Source organism: Octopus bimaculoides, chromosome 23, assembly GCF_001194135.2.
Source record: "Octopus bimaculoides isolate UCB-OBI-ISO-001 chromosome 23, ASM119413v2, whole genome shotgun sequence".
Lineage (NCBI taxonomy): Eukaryota > Metazoa > Mollusca > Cephalopoda > Octopoda > Octopodidae > Octopus > Octopus bimaculoides.
This window is the reverse complement of record NC_069003.1, coordinates 20,059,295-20,080,668: the sequence shown is the minus strand read 5'-3', so window position 1 is coordinate 20,080,668 and position 21,374 is coordinate 20,059,295. Positions and strand designations below refer to the sequence as shown.

General features: G+C 35.9%; 1 protein-coding gene across 1 annotated transcript in view; it reads right to left on the bottom strand.

Annotated features, from left to right (window-relative positions):
• Nucleotides 1-2,792: 2,792 nt before the first annotated feature.
• The window catches only part of LOC106883008 (TM2 domain-containing protein CG10795), a 20,644-nt gene continuing 2,062 nt past the window's right edge, over nucleotides 2,793-21,374 (bottom strand). The window contains exons 2-6 of the mRNA XM_052975894.1: nucleotides 13,695-13,775; nucleotides 12,370-12,460; nucleotides 8,901-8,992; nucleotides 8,233-8,306; nucleotides 2,793-7,291 (exon numbers count right to left, since the gene is read on the bottom strand). Of these exons, the coding sequence (XP_052831854.1) occupies nucleotides 7,184-7,291; nucleotides 8,233-8,306; nucleotides 8,901-8,992; nucleotides 12,370-12,460; nucleotides 13,695-13,775 (446 nt within the window). The 3' untranslated portion in view covers nucleotides 2,793-7,183. The remainder of the gene's footprint in view (nucleotides 7,292-8,232; nucleotides 8,307-8,900; nucleotides 8,993-12,369; nucleotides 12,461-13,694; nucleotides 13,776-21,374) is intronic.

Genomic DNA, 21,374 nt, shown 5'->3' with positions numbered 1-21,374 from the left:
GATAATCATCATCACCATCACCACCAATCTTTATACTCATCATTATTTTTGTCTTCTTCGTCTTGGCTTCTCCCTAACCGTCCATCCACACTTCCTCCTATTATTCTTCACCCACCCATCCTTTTTCTTCAAGGCCTCTTTCACTCTTTCAACAATTCCACCTTCCCCACCTGCTTTCAAATTAACTAATTAATTTATTTAATTAATTTCTCACATTCTCCCAACTCATACAAACCCCTATCCAATGTCTTGTATATATTTAGTTTAACCCTATCCTGCTTAAATATTTGACCAGTTTTATGCTAAAACTAACCGGATCTAACCTCTCACACCTACCCTACAATGTCATTCTAAAAAGATACAGTCACATCATTGAAATCTTAAAGCTACAAGATAATGCGTGATTTAATTCTAAACAATGTAAATAAATAAGCATTACATTTGACAGAATAATGTGAATGCTAAAGGGTCCCATTTTCAATGGAGCTAGTTTTCTTCTTGTTATTCTTGCCATTGTTGTTTTTCAAATTATTCACTTAATCCTTTTGTTGCTATAACTCTGTTGAAATATACTGTCATTGTTTCAATTATTTTTGAAAATAATCTTTATCTTTCACTTGTGGCCGTGCTGGGGCACTGCCTTTACATAATTCATCTTACACAAGTGAAAAACAAAATAGTAAATTTAAAAGAAGTATCTATAAAACTAGTTTTTTAAACAGTGAATGGCAATGGGGGGTCTACCAAAATAGAATAGTAATCAAAAGGGTCCATAGGTAAAGAATGGTTCAGAGCCATTGATTTAGTCAAACAAATTATTTCCAGTACATATTTTATCATTCGTTTGCCAAACTGCTAAGTTATGAGAACATAAACAAACAATGCTGGTTGTCAAGCAGTGATGGTTAGGGGACAAACACACACAAAGATATACATACACATGTGACAAGCTCCTACAGTTTCCATCCACCAAATCCACTCACAAGGCATTGGTCAGCTCAGAGATGTAGAAGACATTTGCTCAAAGTGCGACTCAAACCTCAAACCATATGGTTGCAAAGCAAGTTTCTTAATTGCATGGCTAAGCCTGCACCTGTGAAGAATTTAGTAGAATATCTTTGTCATTATTATCAAGCTGTGAAGGCAGTGAGCTGGTAGAATTAATAGCATGCTGGGCAATATAGTTAGCAGCATTTCGCCTGTCCTTACATTTCTGAGTTCAAATGCTGCCAAGACTGACTTTGCCTTTCATCCTTTTGGGGTAAATAAAGTAAGTATCAGTTGAGTGCTGGGGTCGATGTAATTGGCTTACCCCCTCTCCCTTGAAATTGCTAGCCTTGTACCAAAATTTGGAACCATTATTAAGCTGATGTTTGGAATATAAATTAATGTGACATTTTGATGAAGGGTTCTAATTAAGATCAAATTTAAACAGGAACTTTGTATCATAAAACCAGAGGGCAGTCCCAGGTGAGTTTTGAAAAACATAGACCAGTTGAGGTGTGGTGAAATGGTGAAGTTCTGGTAGGAGAAATAAAGGGGGCATGGAAGAACCTTTTAGACTACTCATCAACCAGAATTTGATTTTGATTTTTAACAAGCTGTCAATGTTTTCTAATGACTTTCTCTTTCTCTGCTATTATATGATTCCTACCAAATTAAGTACAACTTTAGCTTCCATTAAGCTATACATAAACATAAAAACGATGTGTTTATTGTGTATTAAACATCTACAACGTGAGTGAGGAAGCGAACCACTATTGAAGCCTGGGTCTCTTTCCCACCTGACTGGAAGTCCCCTTTTCTGTCAACCAGTCCAGTAACTAGTCTGCAGCAAAGGTCCTCATCTACAATTTGTCTCTTACGAGTTCATAGGCAATGCTCCTACGCAATCCCACTTAATTCTTTAAAACAAAGTGAATGAAGAAATGAGCAAAAATATTTTTTTTTAATCCCTGAATTAATTTGTATTCATGCATTAGTTTGCTCATTTAATACTGTTTTGTTTTTTAATTTGGTTAATCTGACTTGGATTAACTTTAACCCTTTAGCATTTAATCCAGCCATAATCTTCTACCTGCTTTATGTTCAAAAAGTAGCCAGATCTAGCCCTACATACCTACCCAACAATGTCATTCTAAAAATAAACTACCATGTCATCAAAATCTCAAAGCTACAAGGTAATGCTTCATTAATTCAAAACGATGTGAATAAATAAGCATTACATCTAACAGAGTAATGTGAATGTTAAAGGGTAAACTTTCACATCTAGAAGTCAATTAACTACAGTTTGTTGTTGTTTGGAATCAGCGTATTTCAACAGATATATGGGAGCAAAAACATTAAAATATTGTCTGTTTTACAACTTACCTGAGACTGCCCCTGGTTCTATGATCCAAACCTCCTGTTTTAAAATGATCTAAATTAAAATTGTCTTCTATTCCAAACATCAGCTGAATAATGACCAGGTTACTTTACTAAATTCTTCATTACTTTCAAAATTAATTGAAACAAAAACAGAGTATATCAACAGAAATATGGCAACAAAAGGGTTAAATATTGTAACTCACCTGGGATTGCCCTTACTTGTGATACAAATTTCCAATTTTAAAGTGATCTAAATTAAAACCTTTTTCCATAAATTTTATGTTAATTTATGTTCCAAACATTAACTTCATGATGTCAAAGCAATTTTCCTAAATTATTTTGAAAATTAATTGAAACAAAGGCAGTGTGTATCATCAGAAACATAGTAACAAAAGGGTTAACAGAGAAAAAACATATACTGGAGATTAAAAGAATAAACTTATTTATTTGATTGATTTACACAATATAAATATAATTTCTGGCTGAAGTTCCATCTGTTAGTAAAAACTTAAATATAAAAAGAAATAATAATAATAAAACAGCAAAATAAAAGTGAAGATGATGATGAAAAGTGATAAATGATAGGTTATCAAGATAGAATATAACAAAGAAAAAAAATGACAGCAGCCAAATAAATAAAGCTAGTCCACAACAGTGGGTTTGTCATCACACACACACATATATATATATATATATATATATGTATGTATGTATATATATATATATGCATGCACACATATGGTTCAAATGAATAGAAAATAAAAGAGAGACAGGTGAGGGAACAAGCAGGTGTATTAGTTTGACACTCAGGAAAAATGGAAAAATCTTTGATGTTTCAAGTCTATGCTCTTCGACAAAAAGGGATGAGAGAAAGAAAAATGGAGAAACAAGTCTATATACATATATAGCAACACATACAAATATGCTTTGTTCTCAATTCCTGATGGAGTTGTAGCAGTGAAATCATGATATAAGGTGTATCTTGAACAATTTTATTACAATTTTATTACACCTGGCAAAACCCATCCCTCTCCAGGTCTGACTATAAGTGATATTTTTTCTTCCCCAGAGAGAAAAAAAATTACCCTGAAGGGACGAAAGGTAAATTGACACCAGCAGGAATTGAACCCAGAACAGAAAGAAATACTACAAGATGGATCTGTTACTCTAATGACCTCTGCCAATTTGCCTATATATGTTACCATCACATCATTTTAATGTCCACTTTTCCAAGCTTGCATGGGTCAGACAGACTCCACTGAGACAAAGTTTCTATGGTTGGATGCCTTTCCTATTACTGACCCTCTCAGTTGCATCCAAAGAATATTTCCCCATGCTCGGATGTTTTCACAGAAGATTGTAAATGAAAGATACCACTTGTACAGTGGTGATGCTTGCTTACAACTACGATGTGAGGTCACGAAAATTTAGGCACAAACACAAATCATGCACACTATTTAAAACAATTTGATTTGGCTCCATGCAACTTAGTCCTGTGGGCTTCTGTTAGAGGCCCTCAAAACTTTAAGCTGTATAGAATCCAAATCAAACTACTTTAAATAATACATGCAATTCCTACTAAATGTGTTAAATGCATTTTTCTTTCATTTGTCCACTCACTCATATATATATATTTATTATTCTTATACAAGAATGCTGTAGAGACTTTGAACTTTCGTTGGATGATGGCTTAACTGATCACTATCAACATTCTTGTATAAGAATAACATACTCTACAAAAGTATAGAGTAACCCATCAGATTAATGTATAATTGTTTTTAATATAGCTTGAATATAAAAACAAATATATATATATATATATATATATATATATAGATGACAGTCTTCTTTCAGTTCCTACCTACCAAATTCACTCACAATGCTTTGGTCAGCCTGGAGATATAGAACACACTTGCCTGAAGTGCAGTGGTTCTGAACCAGAAATCACAAGGTTGAGAAGGCCACTTAACTTCTTAACCCTGGATAAACTCATTTCACATGAGCTCTGAGTTAATATTTTGTTTGTATCTTGCTATTAATAAATCTGCTAAAGTTTATATTGTCATTTTTTAAGAAATTCTAATTCTAAATATGGTAGTGCCATCAATTAATAAATGTTTCTTCATAGTTTTGTTTCGTATTCCATATTCTAATATTTTGTAATGTTGGCAAGTTGGTAGTCATTAAAATATTGGACAGACGGCCTTATAATGTTTTAATTCCATGCTCCAAGTTCATATCCTACTGGATTCAAATGCCAACTTTTGCATTTCAGCCTTTCAGTATCAATAAAAAAAGTAACAATACAGGGCAGTGGACTGTTACAGTATTAGATGAGCTGCCTTGATATCTATGTTGGCTCTTTGCATTTTGATGACAAAGCTTGCCATAACATTAATGTCAAGCTTGTTTCAGCCCTTAAGAAAAAGCTTTTTCCCTTGAGTAATAAAAGTGGCAAGGAAAAAGAAAGAAAGATTTTTTTTTTTAATTTGTCCAAGCCAGTGTGCATATAAGTACAGATACATAGTTGACTATGACAGACAAAAACCCCAATGGTTCTTTGTAAAAGCACAGTCAATGAATGAGAAAGTATTGTACTTGTACGAGTTACGAAGTTTACAACTTTCATGTTTTACGTCAAAATCTTTACATTTACGTTGGTTGTGTCAAATATGTTGTGACTTACAGGTGTTCTAGTTTCATTGTGATGAGATGGTTGTCTTCATTTTTGCTGTTTTTTGTAATCTATTCTAATTATTAGTTTGTGGTGAAGTGTGACATATGTGTTGTTTTATGAGTTTTTTTGTTTTATTTGACATATCCATCTATTGTATAATTATGCTGCATCTGATACATATACCACATTATATACATGCTGCTTAAATGTTGAATTTGTTCTTGTACAGTTCCACAGCTTGGTCTGATGTGTTAGAGAATTAGTTATTAACTGAAATTTAACTTTAACTCTTTATATCAACTTGCCTGGGTTCAACCCTGGATCCATGACACAAACTTCATATTTTAAATTGATCTGCATTAAAACCATCTAATAAAATTTTATATTAATTTTTGTCTCAAACTCCAATTTAATAATGATTTTGAATTTTGGCACAAGGCCAGCAAGTTCAAGGGAGGAGGTAAGTTGATTACATCAACCCCCAGTGTTCAACTGGCACTTATTTCATCAACCCAAAAAGAAGAAAGGCAAAGTTGACCTTGGTGGGATTTGAACTTAGAACATAGAGATGGAGGAAAAGCTGCTAAGCATTTTACCCAGCATGCTAACGATTCTGCCAGCTCGCCACCTTAATAACTACAGTTATTTTACTAAATTCTTTATTATTTTCAAAATGAATTGAAACAAAGCAGTGTATTTCAACAGGAATACAGAAAAAAGAGGGTTAATGATTTTCCTTATTTAAAACTGCTTTTATGAATGGAAATTTAAGGAAGTATTTTAGAAGTGATTTTACTATAGAAATTTTATATCTCAATGGATACACTAACTCTGTGCATTAAGAGTATGTAAGTGAAGGTGTGATAGAAAATTCCTCTCTATTTCTACATTTATATCTAAGAATATGTGGTCTGAATCTCTGCTGAAACTACATTGAATTGTAAAATGGAATTGTTTTTTCTTTTTCCATTTTTTTAAATAGCTGCCTGTTTTTATGTGACCATCACAATGTTGTCAATGTACAAGTATAGATATGATGTGGTTATGTTTAGGAATGTAAAATGCACAGCCAAGTGGTTAGGGTACTGGGCCCTCTATCATAAAGTTTCTTCACAGAGTGGCATATTGTTGTTTGCTTGAGCAGAGTGCTTCATTTTACAGTGCACCAGTATACTCAGCCGGAAACAAATACCAGCTTAGCACTGGTGCAGCTCTTTCTCCCGCCAGCTGTCACCCCTGGATGTTCCTCTGGATCAAGTCGCAGGAAGGTATCTCCGTTTGCTCATGACAATATAGATATCTAAATCATTAGTGAAAGCATGATACATACTATCAAGTCATACCTGCTTGCTAGTAACAGCTATGGTTTTGGCTTTATGTCTGGGAAGAACCTTGTTTTCAACACTAGTCACATAAAAGGCTACAAATATGGCCCCAAGTTCAAAATCCATGGCCACTCCATTCTCTTGGATTTATGAATTGCCTTGCAGGCAATGGAAGAGAACCTTAGTTGTGCAAGCCAATAGGAACTTTCTAATGAGGTTTCTTGGCATATTGGGTACTTTTATTGTAGGGGTGTGCATACACTTGGTCTAATGTTATGCCTACAATTCCCAATATAGAAACATTAGTAAAGAGATTTTCTACATTCATAGTAGAAACATTGCTTAGTCAGTTGTAAAAATTTCTATGAACCCATCCAATGAGTGTATCTATCTAGTTGTTTAGTAATCCTGTAAACCGGGATGTTGATTTGGAAGATGGGAGATTAAAGATCAGAGGTAGGTTATTCTGCTTATGAGACTTTACTGTGCTATAAACTCTTCTATGTATTGGAAACAAAATTAATTAATTTATTGATGGTCTTTGGTATAGTTCCTGGTTACCGAATAATACTCAAAAGGTATTGTTCAGCCCAAAGCTATAGTAAAAGACATTTGCCCAAGGTGCTATGCAGTGGAACTGAACCCAGAATCACATAGCAAAGCAAGCTTCTGAACCTCATGGTTATATCTGCACCTTTATACAAGTAACATCACATCATGCATGATAGCATAAATGTCAAAACGCAACAGTGGATAATGCTTTCTCTACACTGTCAATGAAGAGATCAAGGAAAATTGAGGTTGTTAATGTTCATTAGTAATTTGGTGGTTTGATATAAGTCTCATTATCCATTGATAGTCTGGTCAAAACAGCTCCATAACAGTCAATGACATAATCTGATCCATCAGCAGGTTTCACAACCTAAAACATAAATAAATAAAACACAAGATTAGTGAAATTCTTAATAAATAAAATACAAGATTACAGCCATGCCTGTGTCTATATTCCTGTTACCAAAGAACAGTTTTTCTTTATTTTATTTTCTATTTTTATTGCATTGGTCTGAAGTAAATTGCTATGCTTAGTGTCTTGCAGGCCCTGTGAAACCTTTAATATTTGATTCAAATACTGGCACAAGGCCAGAAATTTCGTGGAAAGGGCTAAGTTGATTACACTGACCTCAATGATTAACTGGTATTTATTTTACTGACCTCAAAAGGATGAAAGGTAAAGTCAACCTTGACAGAATTTGAACTCAGAATGTAAAGACAGATGAAACGCTGCTAAGCATTTTGCCCAGAGTGCCAACAATTCTGCCAGCTTACTGCCTTATGCGAGACCTGTAATACTGATGCAGTTAATGTCCCTCTTGCACACTTGCAAATCGACAGCTGCAGGAAAACTTGGAAAGAGGCAATTCCAGAGGACTAACATTCTGTGGATTTAACCTGGCTCTCAACAACTGTTTCATTTACACATGACAAGTTTATGAGCAAGAGAATCACTTTGAGCAAAGCCAGGTGTGCTTTCATTTTTATTTCAAATTTTATCTTAGAGGAAGTCAGACTCAAATAGATTCAAATAAAATCAAGATATTGATGGTAAGCATTAGCAAACTTTCTTTCTTTTGCTGGTGCCAAGTTTATAATTGAGGAAGATCTTACATTAAGCCAAGAGATCTTGTCTTGTTTTGATTCAGTATCAACGAGAAAAAGTTCAAATACTCAAACAAGCTCAGCTAAAATACAGTGAATGACAGTAAACCAAGGGAGAACACTAGGTTTTTGGATAAAAGACTGATTAAAAACATTTACGATCTACACAAAAGGTTATATTGATTGTAAATAACATGTTACAAATACCTGGGTAGCAATTAATAAGATGTCAATTAGTTGTCCGAGGAACATAAATCCCAGAGTTGAGAATTTCAGCAACCCTAAAAAAATGTAAATAAAGATTTAATGACAAGAGAAATAAGGGAAGGTTCTAAAAAAAAAAAAAAAAAGTCTCTAACATCAAATTAACTCAGAGTATCTATTCAGCCTTTGAAGAATATTCTCAAACTCCATTTTTGAGGGAACATTAATGGCATAAAAGACACACTCCAATTTCAGCAGTGCATATTCAGGGAAAAAAGTCTTTAGTGTATTAAAGTATGTTATATAGGTCCAACTTTGCATATAGGATCCAGTGTGATTTTCTGAGACATTAAAAGAAAAAAGAAGTGGGGGGGGGGGTGCATCATACATGCTATCACGCATGGTATATTTAGTTGAGATTGAACAACTGAATATTCAGTACTGAAACTGAGGGACACCTATTTCACTGTCAGTAGATGCCCTTTGGAATGGAGAAAAGACAAAATCGAAAGTTTAACAAGATTTGTCTCAAGAGGGACAACATCAAAAATTACTATATAAAGCATTTAGTATAGCACTCAACTGAATTAGTCACCTCAACAACTGCTCACTTACATTATAGTTCATATATTTATAAAAATTCTTAGTAAATACTAATAGCAGTGACTTACCAATAGCAGGGTAACCAAGATAAAATCTGTCAACTCCAAACATACCAAGGAATATTGATAACAGTAAAGCTGTTTCAAATGAGTGACCATTCCTGCAAGAAGGGAAACGATATAAAAAACAAAAAAAAAATTAAATTAACCAATTGTATTGTGTTGAGTTAAAAGTTTTGTGATATTTTCATAACAATTTGCTTTATTTGTCAAGTTACAACAAAAGCAGACTAGCATTGAAAGTAGAGGCCATTGTGTTGCACTGGTCTGAAACCACATTTCACCAGTTCTTTGATCCCATCCTGATACCAGTTCCTGTCCTTTAAGGTGAAGAACTCCTTTGCTGAAGCTTCCATCTTTTCTTGGTTGATAAAGCATCACAAGTGCAGGAAGTGAGCCATGGATTGGAACAAATAATAATCTGAGGGAGCCAGGCCTCGGCTATATGCTGGGTGTTTGATTCCTTCAAGTTCTTGGAGTTTAATCTAGGTTGAGTGGTATGAGATCTTGCATTGTTTTGCTGCGGAAGAACTTGTTTTCTGTTAACCAATGTCTGATACTTTTGCCACACAGTGGCATATATCCACTCCAGTTGTTTGGAGTACAGGCTGGCATTGGTGGTTTGACTGTCTGGAATGATCTTGTGAATTATCTCTTCATAATTCCACCAGACATAGAGCATTACCTTGTGTTTGAAATACCCATGTTTGGTATCTGGTTCCAGGAGCTGACCCTTGCTTAACCACTGCTTATGCACATTAGTATTGCAGGAAAATATCTCCCTTGGATTATTACTTGTTCTGTTTCATGACACACCTCCAGTGCTTGTGACATTTCATCAACAAAGAAGAGGTGGAAGCTTCAGTGAAGGAGTTTTTCACCTCAAAGGACAAGAACTGGTATCAGTGTGAGATCAAACAACTGGCAGAAAGGTGGCTTCAGATCAGTGCAACACAACGACCTCTACTTTGAATGCTGCTGCTTTTATTGTAACTTGGTGCACAGAGTAAATGAGTTACCAAAATATTGCAAAACTTTTGACTCAATAATTTGGAATCATCTGATGGAATATAAGTTCAAAGAAGATCAACCAGTAAAAAAGTTGGTTATAGTAGTAATTGATAGAATTGAAATTCTTCATTGGTTGATAATTTCTATGATCATCTGGTTTATAGAAATTAACAAAAATACACCTTAGGAATATGGTGATCCTGACCCTTGACCTTCCAGGAGTTTCTTTGCCCATTGGTAAGTGGACAACTTTCATTGAAACTGTAACATGTTTCTTTATAGCTTCACCTGTAACCCTAGGCCAGGCAGTTGACAGATGCTATGCCTTCCAAACAGCAATCCACATTTGGTCCAGGATGGCTTATTTCCATATTCATAGTTTACCCCTTTATCTAGATGCAGATAGCTTCTCAATGTAGTGGTCAACTATGAATATGTAAATATTCATATATTTCTAACCTGCCATCAGGTAGATAGAAATATACAGATACATCATGCATGTATCAAAATGGTTTAAAGAAATTCTTCTAAACAGTTAAGATTCAAAAAACAAGGAGATGAAATATAATGAACTTTATGACATTTTACTTCTAACCTTCATTAGTAGATAAAGCAAGAGAAATTTGAACCTCATTAGCAAAATAGAGCTAAATCAATTTGCATTGCTTATTAGGTTGATGTCAGAATCACGGCTGATTTAATGAGATAGAATCAAAGATAAAACTCATTAACAAATTTTTCTTCAGAAAAGAAAAAAGAGAAAATTTCATCGTTAGATTCTGGAATATGTAGGATGTTGCTGTGTTTTAAAACCTGTGTTTTTATGCTAATGACATTCAGAAAGTCATTAAGAAAAATAATTTATATATTTTGATGCTGTCTCCATTTTATTCATCATGAGTGGCAATTTGTTTTTTTTTTTTTTCATACCATCATCATCATTTAATGTCCATTTTCCGAGGTGGCATGGGTTGGATGGTTTTACTGGAGCTGGTAAAGCCAGGAGCTGCATCAAGCTCTATGAAAAGTTCTAGCATGGTTTCTACGGTTGGATGCCCTTCCTATCACCAACCACTCCACAGTTTACTGGGTGCTTTTTATGTAGCACTAGCATTGGTATCAATTCTGCTATGGCAGATGTGTCTTCTTGAGTACAGCAAGGTGCCAGATATCACAATCCTTATGCATACACATTGCCATTTAATTACTATGTAAACTGATAGCTAATTCCTTGCAGGAGTACTTACAGTGGGTTCTGCTTGATCCTCTCCAAATCCTATGTTCTACTTTATCATCTCTCTCTACCTCACTCCAACAACCTACTCAAGCAAGTCATCTCTTTCCTCTTCCTGTCAACTATATCACCATTACCATGCTGCTGCTAGCACCCCCTACCTTCCCCAGTTAATGCACCCCCTCCTTTCAACCCATTCCAATCTTTACTGATGTCCCTCTCCCCCTCATACACTCTTGCAACCCCAACCCACACTCCAAGCTACTGCATCCCCACTCACTACTGCTCACCTTGTACCTTGAGGTGCCATCCAGACATCTCATCTCCATCGTTATCTCTTTAGAGACACCACCAATTCTCATTCTCTCTCTCCTAATTGTGAGTAGCCATGCAGCTCCTTCATAACAAGAACTTACTCTGACCTCAACTTCTTCTCTCAGTGCTGCATGGCAATCCCAATAGTGCTGGTGACACAGAAATTGCACCCAGTACACACTGTAAAGTGCCTGGTGTTAGGAAGGGCATCAAGCCATAGAAACCATGCCAAAGCAGTCCATGGAGCATGATGTAGTGCCTGGACATACTGGATCCTTGTCAACCCATCCAACCTATACCATACTGGCATGAATGGTAGGACATGGCCGTTAAATGATGATGATATAGGCATGTGGTCAAGAAGTTTACTTCCCAACCTTGTGGTTTTGAGTTCATTTTCACTCATTACAAAGAAGGAATAGATCATAGGGGTGCAGAAAGAAGCTGTTGGTATGATGATGAAGAATCAAAAATGTATGTCTTTGGTAGACATTGTGCTCTGACTCTGAAATGTGAGGCAATGTGGCCAATGCCAGTGGCATGTAAAAAGCATTTCTTGAACGTTGGGCCTCATGGAGCCAATGACAAATGACCAAGACCTTTGGCAATATACCGTGCTTGAGAAGAAGACTCAGCAAGCCAAGTGAAATCATAGTCGTGGCAAATACCGGTGTCACACAACTGGCACCTATGCCAGTGGCATGTAAGAGCACCCACTATACTTTTGGAGTAGTTGGCATTTTGAAGGGCATCCAGCTGTAGCAACCATGCCAAATCAGATTGAAGTCTGGTGCAGCTCCTCAGCTTACGAGCCCTGGTCAAACTGTCCAACTCATGCCAGCATGGACAATAGATCTTAGATGATAATGATAATTTAATATAATAAACAGAAGGAAAATTAAAATCTCCAGGACTTACGTCCATTTACAGGGTAGGTGTCTTGTAAATTTCTGTGATTCATTCTTTGATTCTCCACGACAGGTAATATTTGGAGCTGTTCGACATGTCACTGCAAAATGATTAGATAAATAATTTTATAAGTATTAGATAATAACAATGGGAAAAGTAAGATTCCATTTTAAAAATATCTTACTAAATGACTCAGACTTTGAAAACAAAAAGTTGATAATCATCCAGATTACATGTATTAATTTTGTAAAACTGATACAACTAAAGAATTGATATTTCTGGGTTGGAGTGTTGAAGGAGTTGATAAAGCGAGCAGAGATAAAAACATGTGCAAGTATACATAGAAAACACCTTTAAAAAAAATTACCAGAAAATTTCATTATAAAAATTCTATTAGGACTTGGTTCCTGTTAATACAGTCAACAGGATAAAGAAAGTATTGAACTTTCAATTATCACCAACTCTTTCTGTCCTATGTAAGACTACTTTGCAGCTTTTGATGAATCCTTAAAAAGTTGGAGAACCACTTGTGCTTGTACTCTTCAAGTTTGTGGCACTACACAAAGAAAGTGCCGTATGAGACAGTACATTGAGATGTAGAGCTAATCTCAAACTAGAGACTGGGGTTGAAGGTTTCCAGCCTCTGGTACACACACCTGCAGTCTTTTCACTGCTTCTTTTACTAAAGGCACGCGTGCCAGTGACACATAAAAGGCACCCATGTTGGTGATATGTATAAAGCACCTGTGCAGGTGACACGTAAAAGGTACCCAGTACACTCTGTAAAGTAGTTGGCATTAAGAAGGGCATCTAGCTGTAGAAACCAAGCCAAAAACGGATGACTGGAGCCTGGTGCAGGTCTGTGGCTTACAGCTCCAGTCAAACCATCTAATAATGCCAGCATGAAAAACGGATGTTAAATGATGATGATGAATGATGTCAGCTCCTCAGTGCTAACGGACCTTTAGTAGATAGGTATGCCATTTCCACTCAGGCCCACCCAATCCACTTGTATCACCTCACCACCCTAACTTCACTAGGCCTTGCACATACCAATTTTTCTAGTATTTCCTCCCCAAAACATTATCCCATTAGGAAATTCTCCTGATACTATCAAGTTGCTGCTATTCAAAGCTCACACTAACTGTGGTGATTTCACCAACCTTGGAGGGTTTGCAGAGTCTGGGGGCACAAACCCCTCCTTTGTTGCTTACTTCTTTCAAATGAGTGAGTTACTGGAATTATCAACAATGCCTGACCTGCCCTCTTCCCTTCTCATTTTTAGTTCTACATACACTGGGATAGAAGACGCAATATCTTAAATGCAAACTTACCAACAACAGTTCTTGTTTCTTGGTCACAGTTCTTGGCTTGTTGTGTCTTTGAATCAATGATTGGTTCATCACAGACATATTTAAGACAGGGTTAAGGAACAGACAGAAAATATGAAACATAAAAAACACACACACTTACATATACAAATGTATGTGTCCATCCCTTGCCTTGGCACCATGTGATGATTGTAAATGAATGTCACAGTAATATATGCAATGTTGTTTCACCCTTTCACGTAAAACACATCTGGCCATAGGGGAATATTACCTTACATAGAAACAAGGGTTTGACAAAAGGAAGAGTATCTGGCCTTAGAAAATCTGCCCTAATGAATTCCATCTGACCCAAACAAGCATGGAAAAGTGGATGTTAAAACAATGAAGATGATCTAAATACTAAGACAGCTTTAGATCTGGCTCCTTCACATAAAGCAGATGAGATAAAATAGCCCCTTGACCCAGTGCCATCTTAAAAGCATGGGAACACTGAGCGGCTGCATGAGGACCCTATCAGTCTTGGAATCTTGATGCTAACCTATGTACACTGATATTGTGTAAGCAGGAGAAAGCATTGCAAGAATGTAGAATTAAGCAGTGTCCTCAATATACAGTGAAATACCTGCAATCTATTCACAACCAGGTAGTCTAAAACTACATACACCTAGCCATCCCTGCTTCCACAAGTATAGATGTTGGCTGATAAAAACTAGAAGCATGCAAGCAGCTATTTGAATTTTTCACCTACTGTTACTTCAAAGCAATTTCTTTGATGCTGATATACTTTGCATGCAGTATTTTGTGGCAAAGACAGAAATTCCAGCATACCTATGATCCAATAAAACATATGACCACTACTTACTGATAGTCTGTATTGCATGTAATGTTTTCTCATTGGTTCCTTTTGGCATACCAAGTATATACAGACTGTCATTTCAAATTTTGGCACAGGACCAGCAATTTTAGGGGAAGGGCTAAGTCAATTACATCAACCCTAGTGCACAACTGGTACATATTTTATCAACCCCAAGAAAGGGATGAAGGGCAAAGCTGGTCCTGGTGGAATTTGAACTCAGAATGTAAAGACAGATGAAATGCCGCTAAGTATTCTGCCTGGCATGCTAACGATTCTGCCAACTCACTGCCTTAGTTCAAATTATAATTTATGATGATGATGATGGGATGGAGAATTCAATAGAGACTGCATGGAAGCAGTTGTATGTATGTATGTGTGTGTTTGTGTACATCTCTGTCTCTCCTCTCCCCCACTACTAGAAAACAGGTGTTGATTTACATCCCTGTAATTTAACAAGCTGGCAAAATTATCTCAACAGAATAAATTTGAGATTTAGCAACAAGTATGTAGGGTTGATTTGTATGACTAAAACCTTTGAAGAAAGTGCTCCAGCATAGTCATAATTCAATGGTTGGAACAAGTAAAAAAAATTTATATATATATATATTAATATTAAATAATGAATTAAAAGCAGCTCTAGTAATGTAAACATTATTCATTGCAAATACATAGTGTAATTGTTTTGTTTAAACAGCCTGTGCAACAAGTAAACTATAAATAAATACACACACACACATATAATATATATACAAACATGTATATATATATATCATCATCATCGTCATTTGTAATACTTGAAAATCCTTTAAAAACTCATGTAAATCAGAAAAACACAGAGAAAATGTTTATTCCTATGATATTTCTATAAAATATTTAATAACTTTGAGAAATATGTCAAGCTGAAGAGGCTGGATAATAGAGAATTGAAATTCTGCAGCACAGACACTTATCTGCATTGAGGTTTAAACCTGCCATAATCTCAGATTAGCAGCCAACACAAAGCTGCTAACTTGTACTAAAGCTCTTTTTTTTGTCATTTAAACAATATTTGTCAAATGTAATCTTTAATTACAGATTCATAAAATCAGTAGTTAATTATAAATGCAAAACATTTCAATAAGTAGAATATAACCCCATTCACAAAAGAAAAAGAAATGCAGAATTATTAGGTAGATTTAGTCATTCCATTCATAATCACATGAGAAATAATCATAATAATCAGTAGCATAGTGGTTAGAATTCCAGGCGGCCCGGGTTCAGTTCCTAGTTAAGAATGTATGATCTTAAAGTAGCATGCTAGCAGAATTGTCAGCACGCTGGACAAAATGCTTAGCAGCCATCCATCTTTGTCCTGGGTTGAAATACCAAGGTTAACTTTACCTTTTATCTTTTCAGGGTCAATAAAAATAAGTACCAGTCGAGCAATGGGGTCAATGTAATTGACTAGTACCCTTCCCCAAAATTTCAGGTCTTGGGCCTATAAAAGAAATGGTTATTTAAATTGTTTCTAAGGTGGTAAAATGGCAGAGTTGTTATTGTGCTAGATAAAATGCTTTGTGGCATTTCTTCTGACTCATTATGTTCCGAGTTCAAATTCCACTGAGGTTGACTTCACTTTTCATCCTTAAGGGGTCAATAAAATAAGTAGCCAGTTGAACACAGGGCCAATATAATCAACTTCCTCTCCTTCCCTCAAAACTACTGGTTTTCTGCTTAAATTGGAGGTGGGTAGACAGAATTGTTAGAGCAGCAGGAAAAATATCTTGCAATACTTCTTTAGATTCTGAGATCATATCCTACCACAGTCAACTTTGGCAATCATCCCTGCAAGCTTCAATGAAAGTACCAGTCAAATACTGGAGTTGATGTTATCAACTACTACTACCCACCACCTCAGAAATTGCAGGCCATAGGCCTAAATCATAAACCATTATTTTACATGGTCCAGCTATTGAATTATGGCTGGGTACTTATTCTATCAGTTTCTTTTGTTGAACCACTAAGTTATGGGGATGTAAACACACCAATGCGGTTGTCAAGCAGTAGTGGGAGATAAACACAAATACACATGGATATATGTAGATACATATACACTGTGCTTCTTGCAGTTTCTGTCTACCAAATCTGCTTACAAGGCTTTGGTTGGTCCAAGGCTACAGTAGAAGACACTTACCAAGGTGTTACACAGTGAGTCTGAACATGGAACCATGTGGTTGGGAAGCAAGCTTTCTACCAACCAAATCCACTGAGGAGGCTTTGGTCAGTTTGGAGCTGTAGAAGATATTTGCCTAAGATTTCACCTGAGAGGATTGAATCTGAAACCACATAATTGCAAAGTGCACTACTTGACCACACATCCAAAAAGTATAGAAAAGATTGTGTAACATCTCAACATCCAGTTTCCATACTTGCATGGTTTGGACAAATTTGCTGAGGCAGATTTTTTGTGGCCAGATGCCCTTCCTGTTGCTAACCCTCACTTGTTTCCGAGTAAGATATTTCCCCATGACCAGGCATGCTTTTACAGATTGGATAGTAAGAACACAGCTGTATAGCAGTGACATTTATTTACATCAATTATGTAATGTGAAGACAAGACCCTAACTCTCATGCATGCATACATGTGTCATCATCATTTAATGTCAGTTTTCCATGCAGACATGGGTTGGATGGTTTGACAGGAACTGGCTAGGCAGAAGACTATACTAGGCTACTGTGTTTTGGAATGGTTTTTACAGCTGGATGCCCTTCCTAACACCAACCACCCCTGAGTGGATTAAGTGCTTTTTATGTGGCACCAGTACATATGTATATACATATATATCAATATATATATCACATCTTTTTGTATAAATATATATACATACTTTTTCTGTGATTAACACTTTAATATTTGAAGCTGTTGAATTTGTTCCAATGTATAAGATTTATACTTTCTAAATCATTCGATATGAGCTGAAGTCATTCCGTCTATTTTTGGCATTGCTTTTGTCTCAATGCTTAATGAAATAATTAAGCATTGAGACAATGCTTAATTATCAAACAACGTATCTACTTGCTTGCTATAACAGTGTCTCTGTTTAGGTGTTCTATTTGTCTTTCATATTTCAAAGTTCATTCAACTTTTTTATCTTATATATAATAAAATGCAACAAATCAGTTACATTGGATAAGCTTAATGCAGGTAAACTGTAATGAGATGTTTTGCTCTAAAGTCGTTGAGATTTTAATCAAAATGAAACTAAATTTTTATAATAAATTATATCTATTTTATCAATTTCACACACACACACAAATAAATATAAAATTAAATATTAAACTTTATTTCCGAACTATTATTACTCATGCCTTATTTACAAATTTCATAAAAGTTGCAATGTAGTAAGAAGCTTGCTTCCCAACTACATGGCACCTTTGGCAAGTATAACCTGTGGCCTTGTGAGTGGCTCTGGTAGACGGAAAATGAAAGAAACCTGTTATATATATATGTATATGCGCGTGTGTCATTATATGTATATATATATATATATATATATATATATGCATGTGTGTCATTATATGTATATATATATGTGTGTGTCATTGTGTCTCTGTTTGTCTCCACTTACCACTTGAAAACTGGTATTAGAGTGTTTATGTCCCCATAATGCAGCAGTTCAGAAAAAGAGACTGACAAGTACTGGAGTCAATTCATTTGACTAAAATTCTTCAAGACAGTGCCCTAACATGGCCACAGTCTAATGACTGAAACAAGTAAAATATAACATATATATATATATATATGTGTGTGTGTGTGTGTCTGTGTATACACACACATGTACTAGCATGGATATCCACTTCGAGCAAGTGTTGTTCACCCAGGGTTGACCAAAGCCCTGTAAGTAGATTTGGTAGATGGAAACTGAAAGAAGCCTATCGTATGTATGTGGGTAGGTAGGAATGTACATACACACACACATAACTAAACACAAACATTTATATGTATATACATCATCATCATCCTTTAATGTCCGTTTTCCATGCTAGCATGGGTTGGACGGAGAAGCATGGGTATGTGTGTATATATAGATATGTAAATATATGTGTATATATATATAAAGGTGTGTTTGTGTGCATATATATGTATATATCATCATCATCATCTTTCAACTCCATTTTCCATGCTGGCACGGGTTAGACAGTTTGAGTTGGGAAGGCCAAGGGCTGCATCAGGCTCCATTATCTGTTGTGGCATGCTTGATGCCCTTCCTAATGCCAACCACTCCATAGAGTGCACTGGGTGCTTTCTATGTGGCACCAGATATCTCATATATATATATATATTTCCTCTTTCTCCGTTCTTCCATTCTCCGAACTTTCCATCTTTCCGACGACGGGCTACGCCCGAAACGTCATACACTCTCTCTTTCCTTTCCTGAGCGTCCAATAATACTATCCATATCACGTCCTCACTTTGTTGTTTTTTTGTTTTTTTGTTATTGTGTTTTTGAACTATATATATATATATATATATATGTATATTTATATGTGTGTGTGTGTGTGTGTGTGTTACTCTCTCATTGTTTTGATATCAGGCAATAGAGTCATGATAGAGCTGTTTTTTGTTTTCACTTCCATGCAATGTCTGGGCATAGTGAAATATTACCTTACTTGGAAACAGGTAAGGGCTGGTGAAAAGAAGGGCATCCAGCTGTATGAAATGTCTGATCCATTCAAGCATGCAAAAGTGGACGGTTCATGTATATATATATATATATATATATATACGAACCACATGGATCTGGGTTCAGTCCGACTGTGTGGCACCTTGGGCAAGTGTCTTCTACTATAGCCTCAGGCCGACCAAAACCTTGCGAGTGGATTTGGTAGACGGAAACTGAAAGAAGCCCATCGTATATATGTATATATATGTGTGTGTATGTATATGTTTGTGTGTCTGTGTTTGTCCCCCCAACATCGCTTGACAACCGATGCTGGTGTGTTTACGTCCCCGTAACTTAGCAGTTCGGCATAAGAGACCAATAGAATAAGTACTAAGCTTACAAGAATAAGTCCTGGGGTCGATTTGCTCGACTAAAGGTGGTGCTCCAGCATGGCTACAAGTAAAAGAGATAAATAATGTGGATGATAATATTTTCAGCCAAGACATTACAACTGTATCTGTTCAACTGCTTAATTTCTGTGTATGCAGGGACAGTTTTAAGTCAATTAGACAGATTTGTTCAAACTGGATCCCATGCTTGAGTAGAGGACGCTGTTTAGCATATCATTGTGACTAATGGCAGAACCTCTTGCCCACAATGCATTTTGGCTGGGACTGGTGTATAATATGAAACATACATCAATCTTCAGCTTTTGAAGAGTTAGAGTGCCCCACTGACAATTCTATAATTGGGCCCTGCACTTCCTAGCATCGACCTTGCGGGTATGTACATATATATATTTACTTGACTGATTTCTCTCATTGTTTTGATGCACCATTTTCTATCATTAATAAACCTGTTGGCATTCTTAGTCTAGTAATAATGAAGTCAAACAGTTTGACTTGATAACAATTTATATAACTTGATGCCAGCACAAACTAACTTGTCCTGACTCCACTTATGCAGATATTCTAACAAGTATTTGGACTAGTTTGTTGTATTTGACTCAAATCGAAAATTCTGAAATGTACACACACTGGATCTCTTTCAGTTTCTGTCTACCAAATCCACTCACAAAGCCTTGGTTGTGCTGGTGCAATACTAGAAAACACTTGCTCAAGGTGCCACACAGTAGCACCATATGGTTTGGAACCAAGCTTCTTCACTGCAGTTACGTTTGTACCTAGTGTTGCTGAGTAAATGAAACATGGTACAACTAGCAGGTAGCACAACCACATACTCTTTATTTGTGATGGTGAACTAGAATTAATAAAATGTTATATAGAGGTATATCATTTTGTTTTGATTACACATGCTCTTGGATAAGGCACGAATATTACAACTTAAAAAATATGGCTTATGAAAACCAGCCCTTCAATTAATGAATTCTGAGAACGCTCCTCACCTTGTTTAGGTTTAATGTCAAAAACCTAAGGACTATATATATACACACATATATTTTGATTAGGCATTGTGAGACTAATAACCCGGTGTAGAAAACAATATACATATACTTCAGAATGAAGCATTAGTCGAGTATAGACTGGTAATAAGAAAATGAGATCACAGGAATAGACGATTGTCTTAGGAACTTCATATTCGAGGCTCTGATGAAGCTATAAAGTGTTACTCAGGCAATCAACTATGAGTTCACTACATCTTATAGCAGAAACAGCCTTATGCTAATGAAATTCATATGATAATCGTTTATTCCTTTGTCATTTTCTTACATATACACATCTTTAGTGTTGACTGTTGGAAGGAACTCGATAACGTAATATAGATTAATATTTTTATTTTGGTTGAGTTAGTCTGTTGCTACTATGAGTTTCGCTTGTGGGTGCACATGTCAGGTAAGTTACAATGATAACCTACATTAATAACTAGAATTGTAACACAGTGACCTCCCTTGTGGTGCGAAACCGTATGTGTGCCAAATAAAGTAGTCGGCGTACATGGCATTTTTTTTTTTACAGAAACCCACGTTCTCGGCTATGGAGATCCCGATTCGGAAAAAAAAAAAATTGCAAAAATCGCAATTTCAACCCCCCCCCCCCATTTCTTTAGTTTTCACTTCTTAAAGAATTTTTTTGGGGCGAAGTACGCAGAAGGATACAGATTATGATTCTGAAAGAAAAAAAGCTTAAATTTGACTGTTATTTCTAGCATGTGGATAGCCTGCTT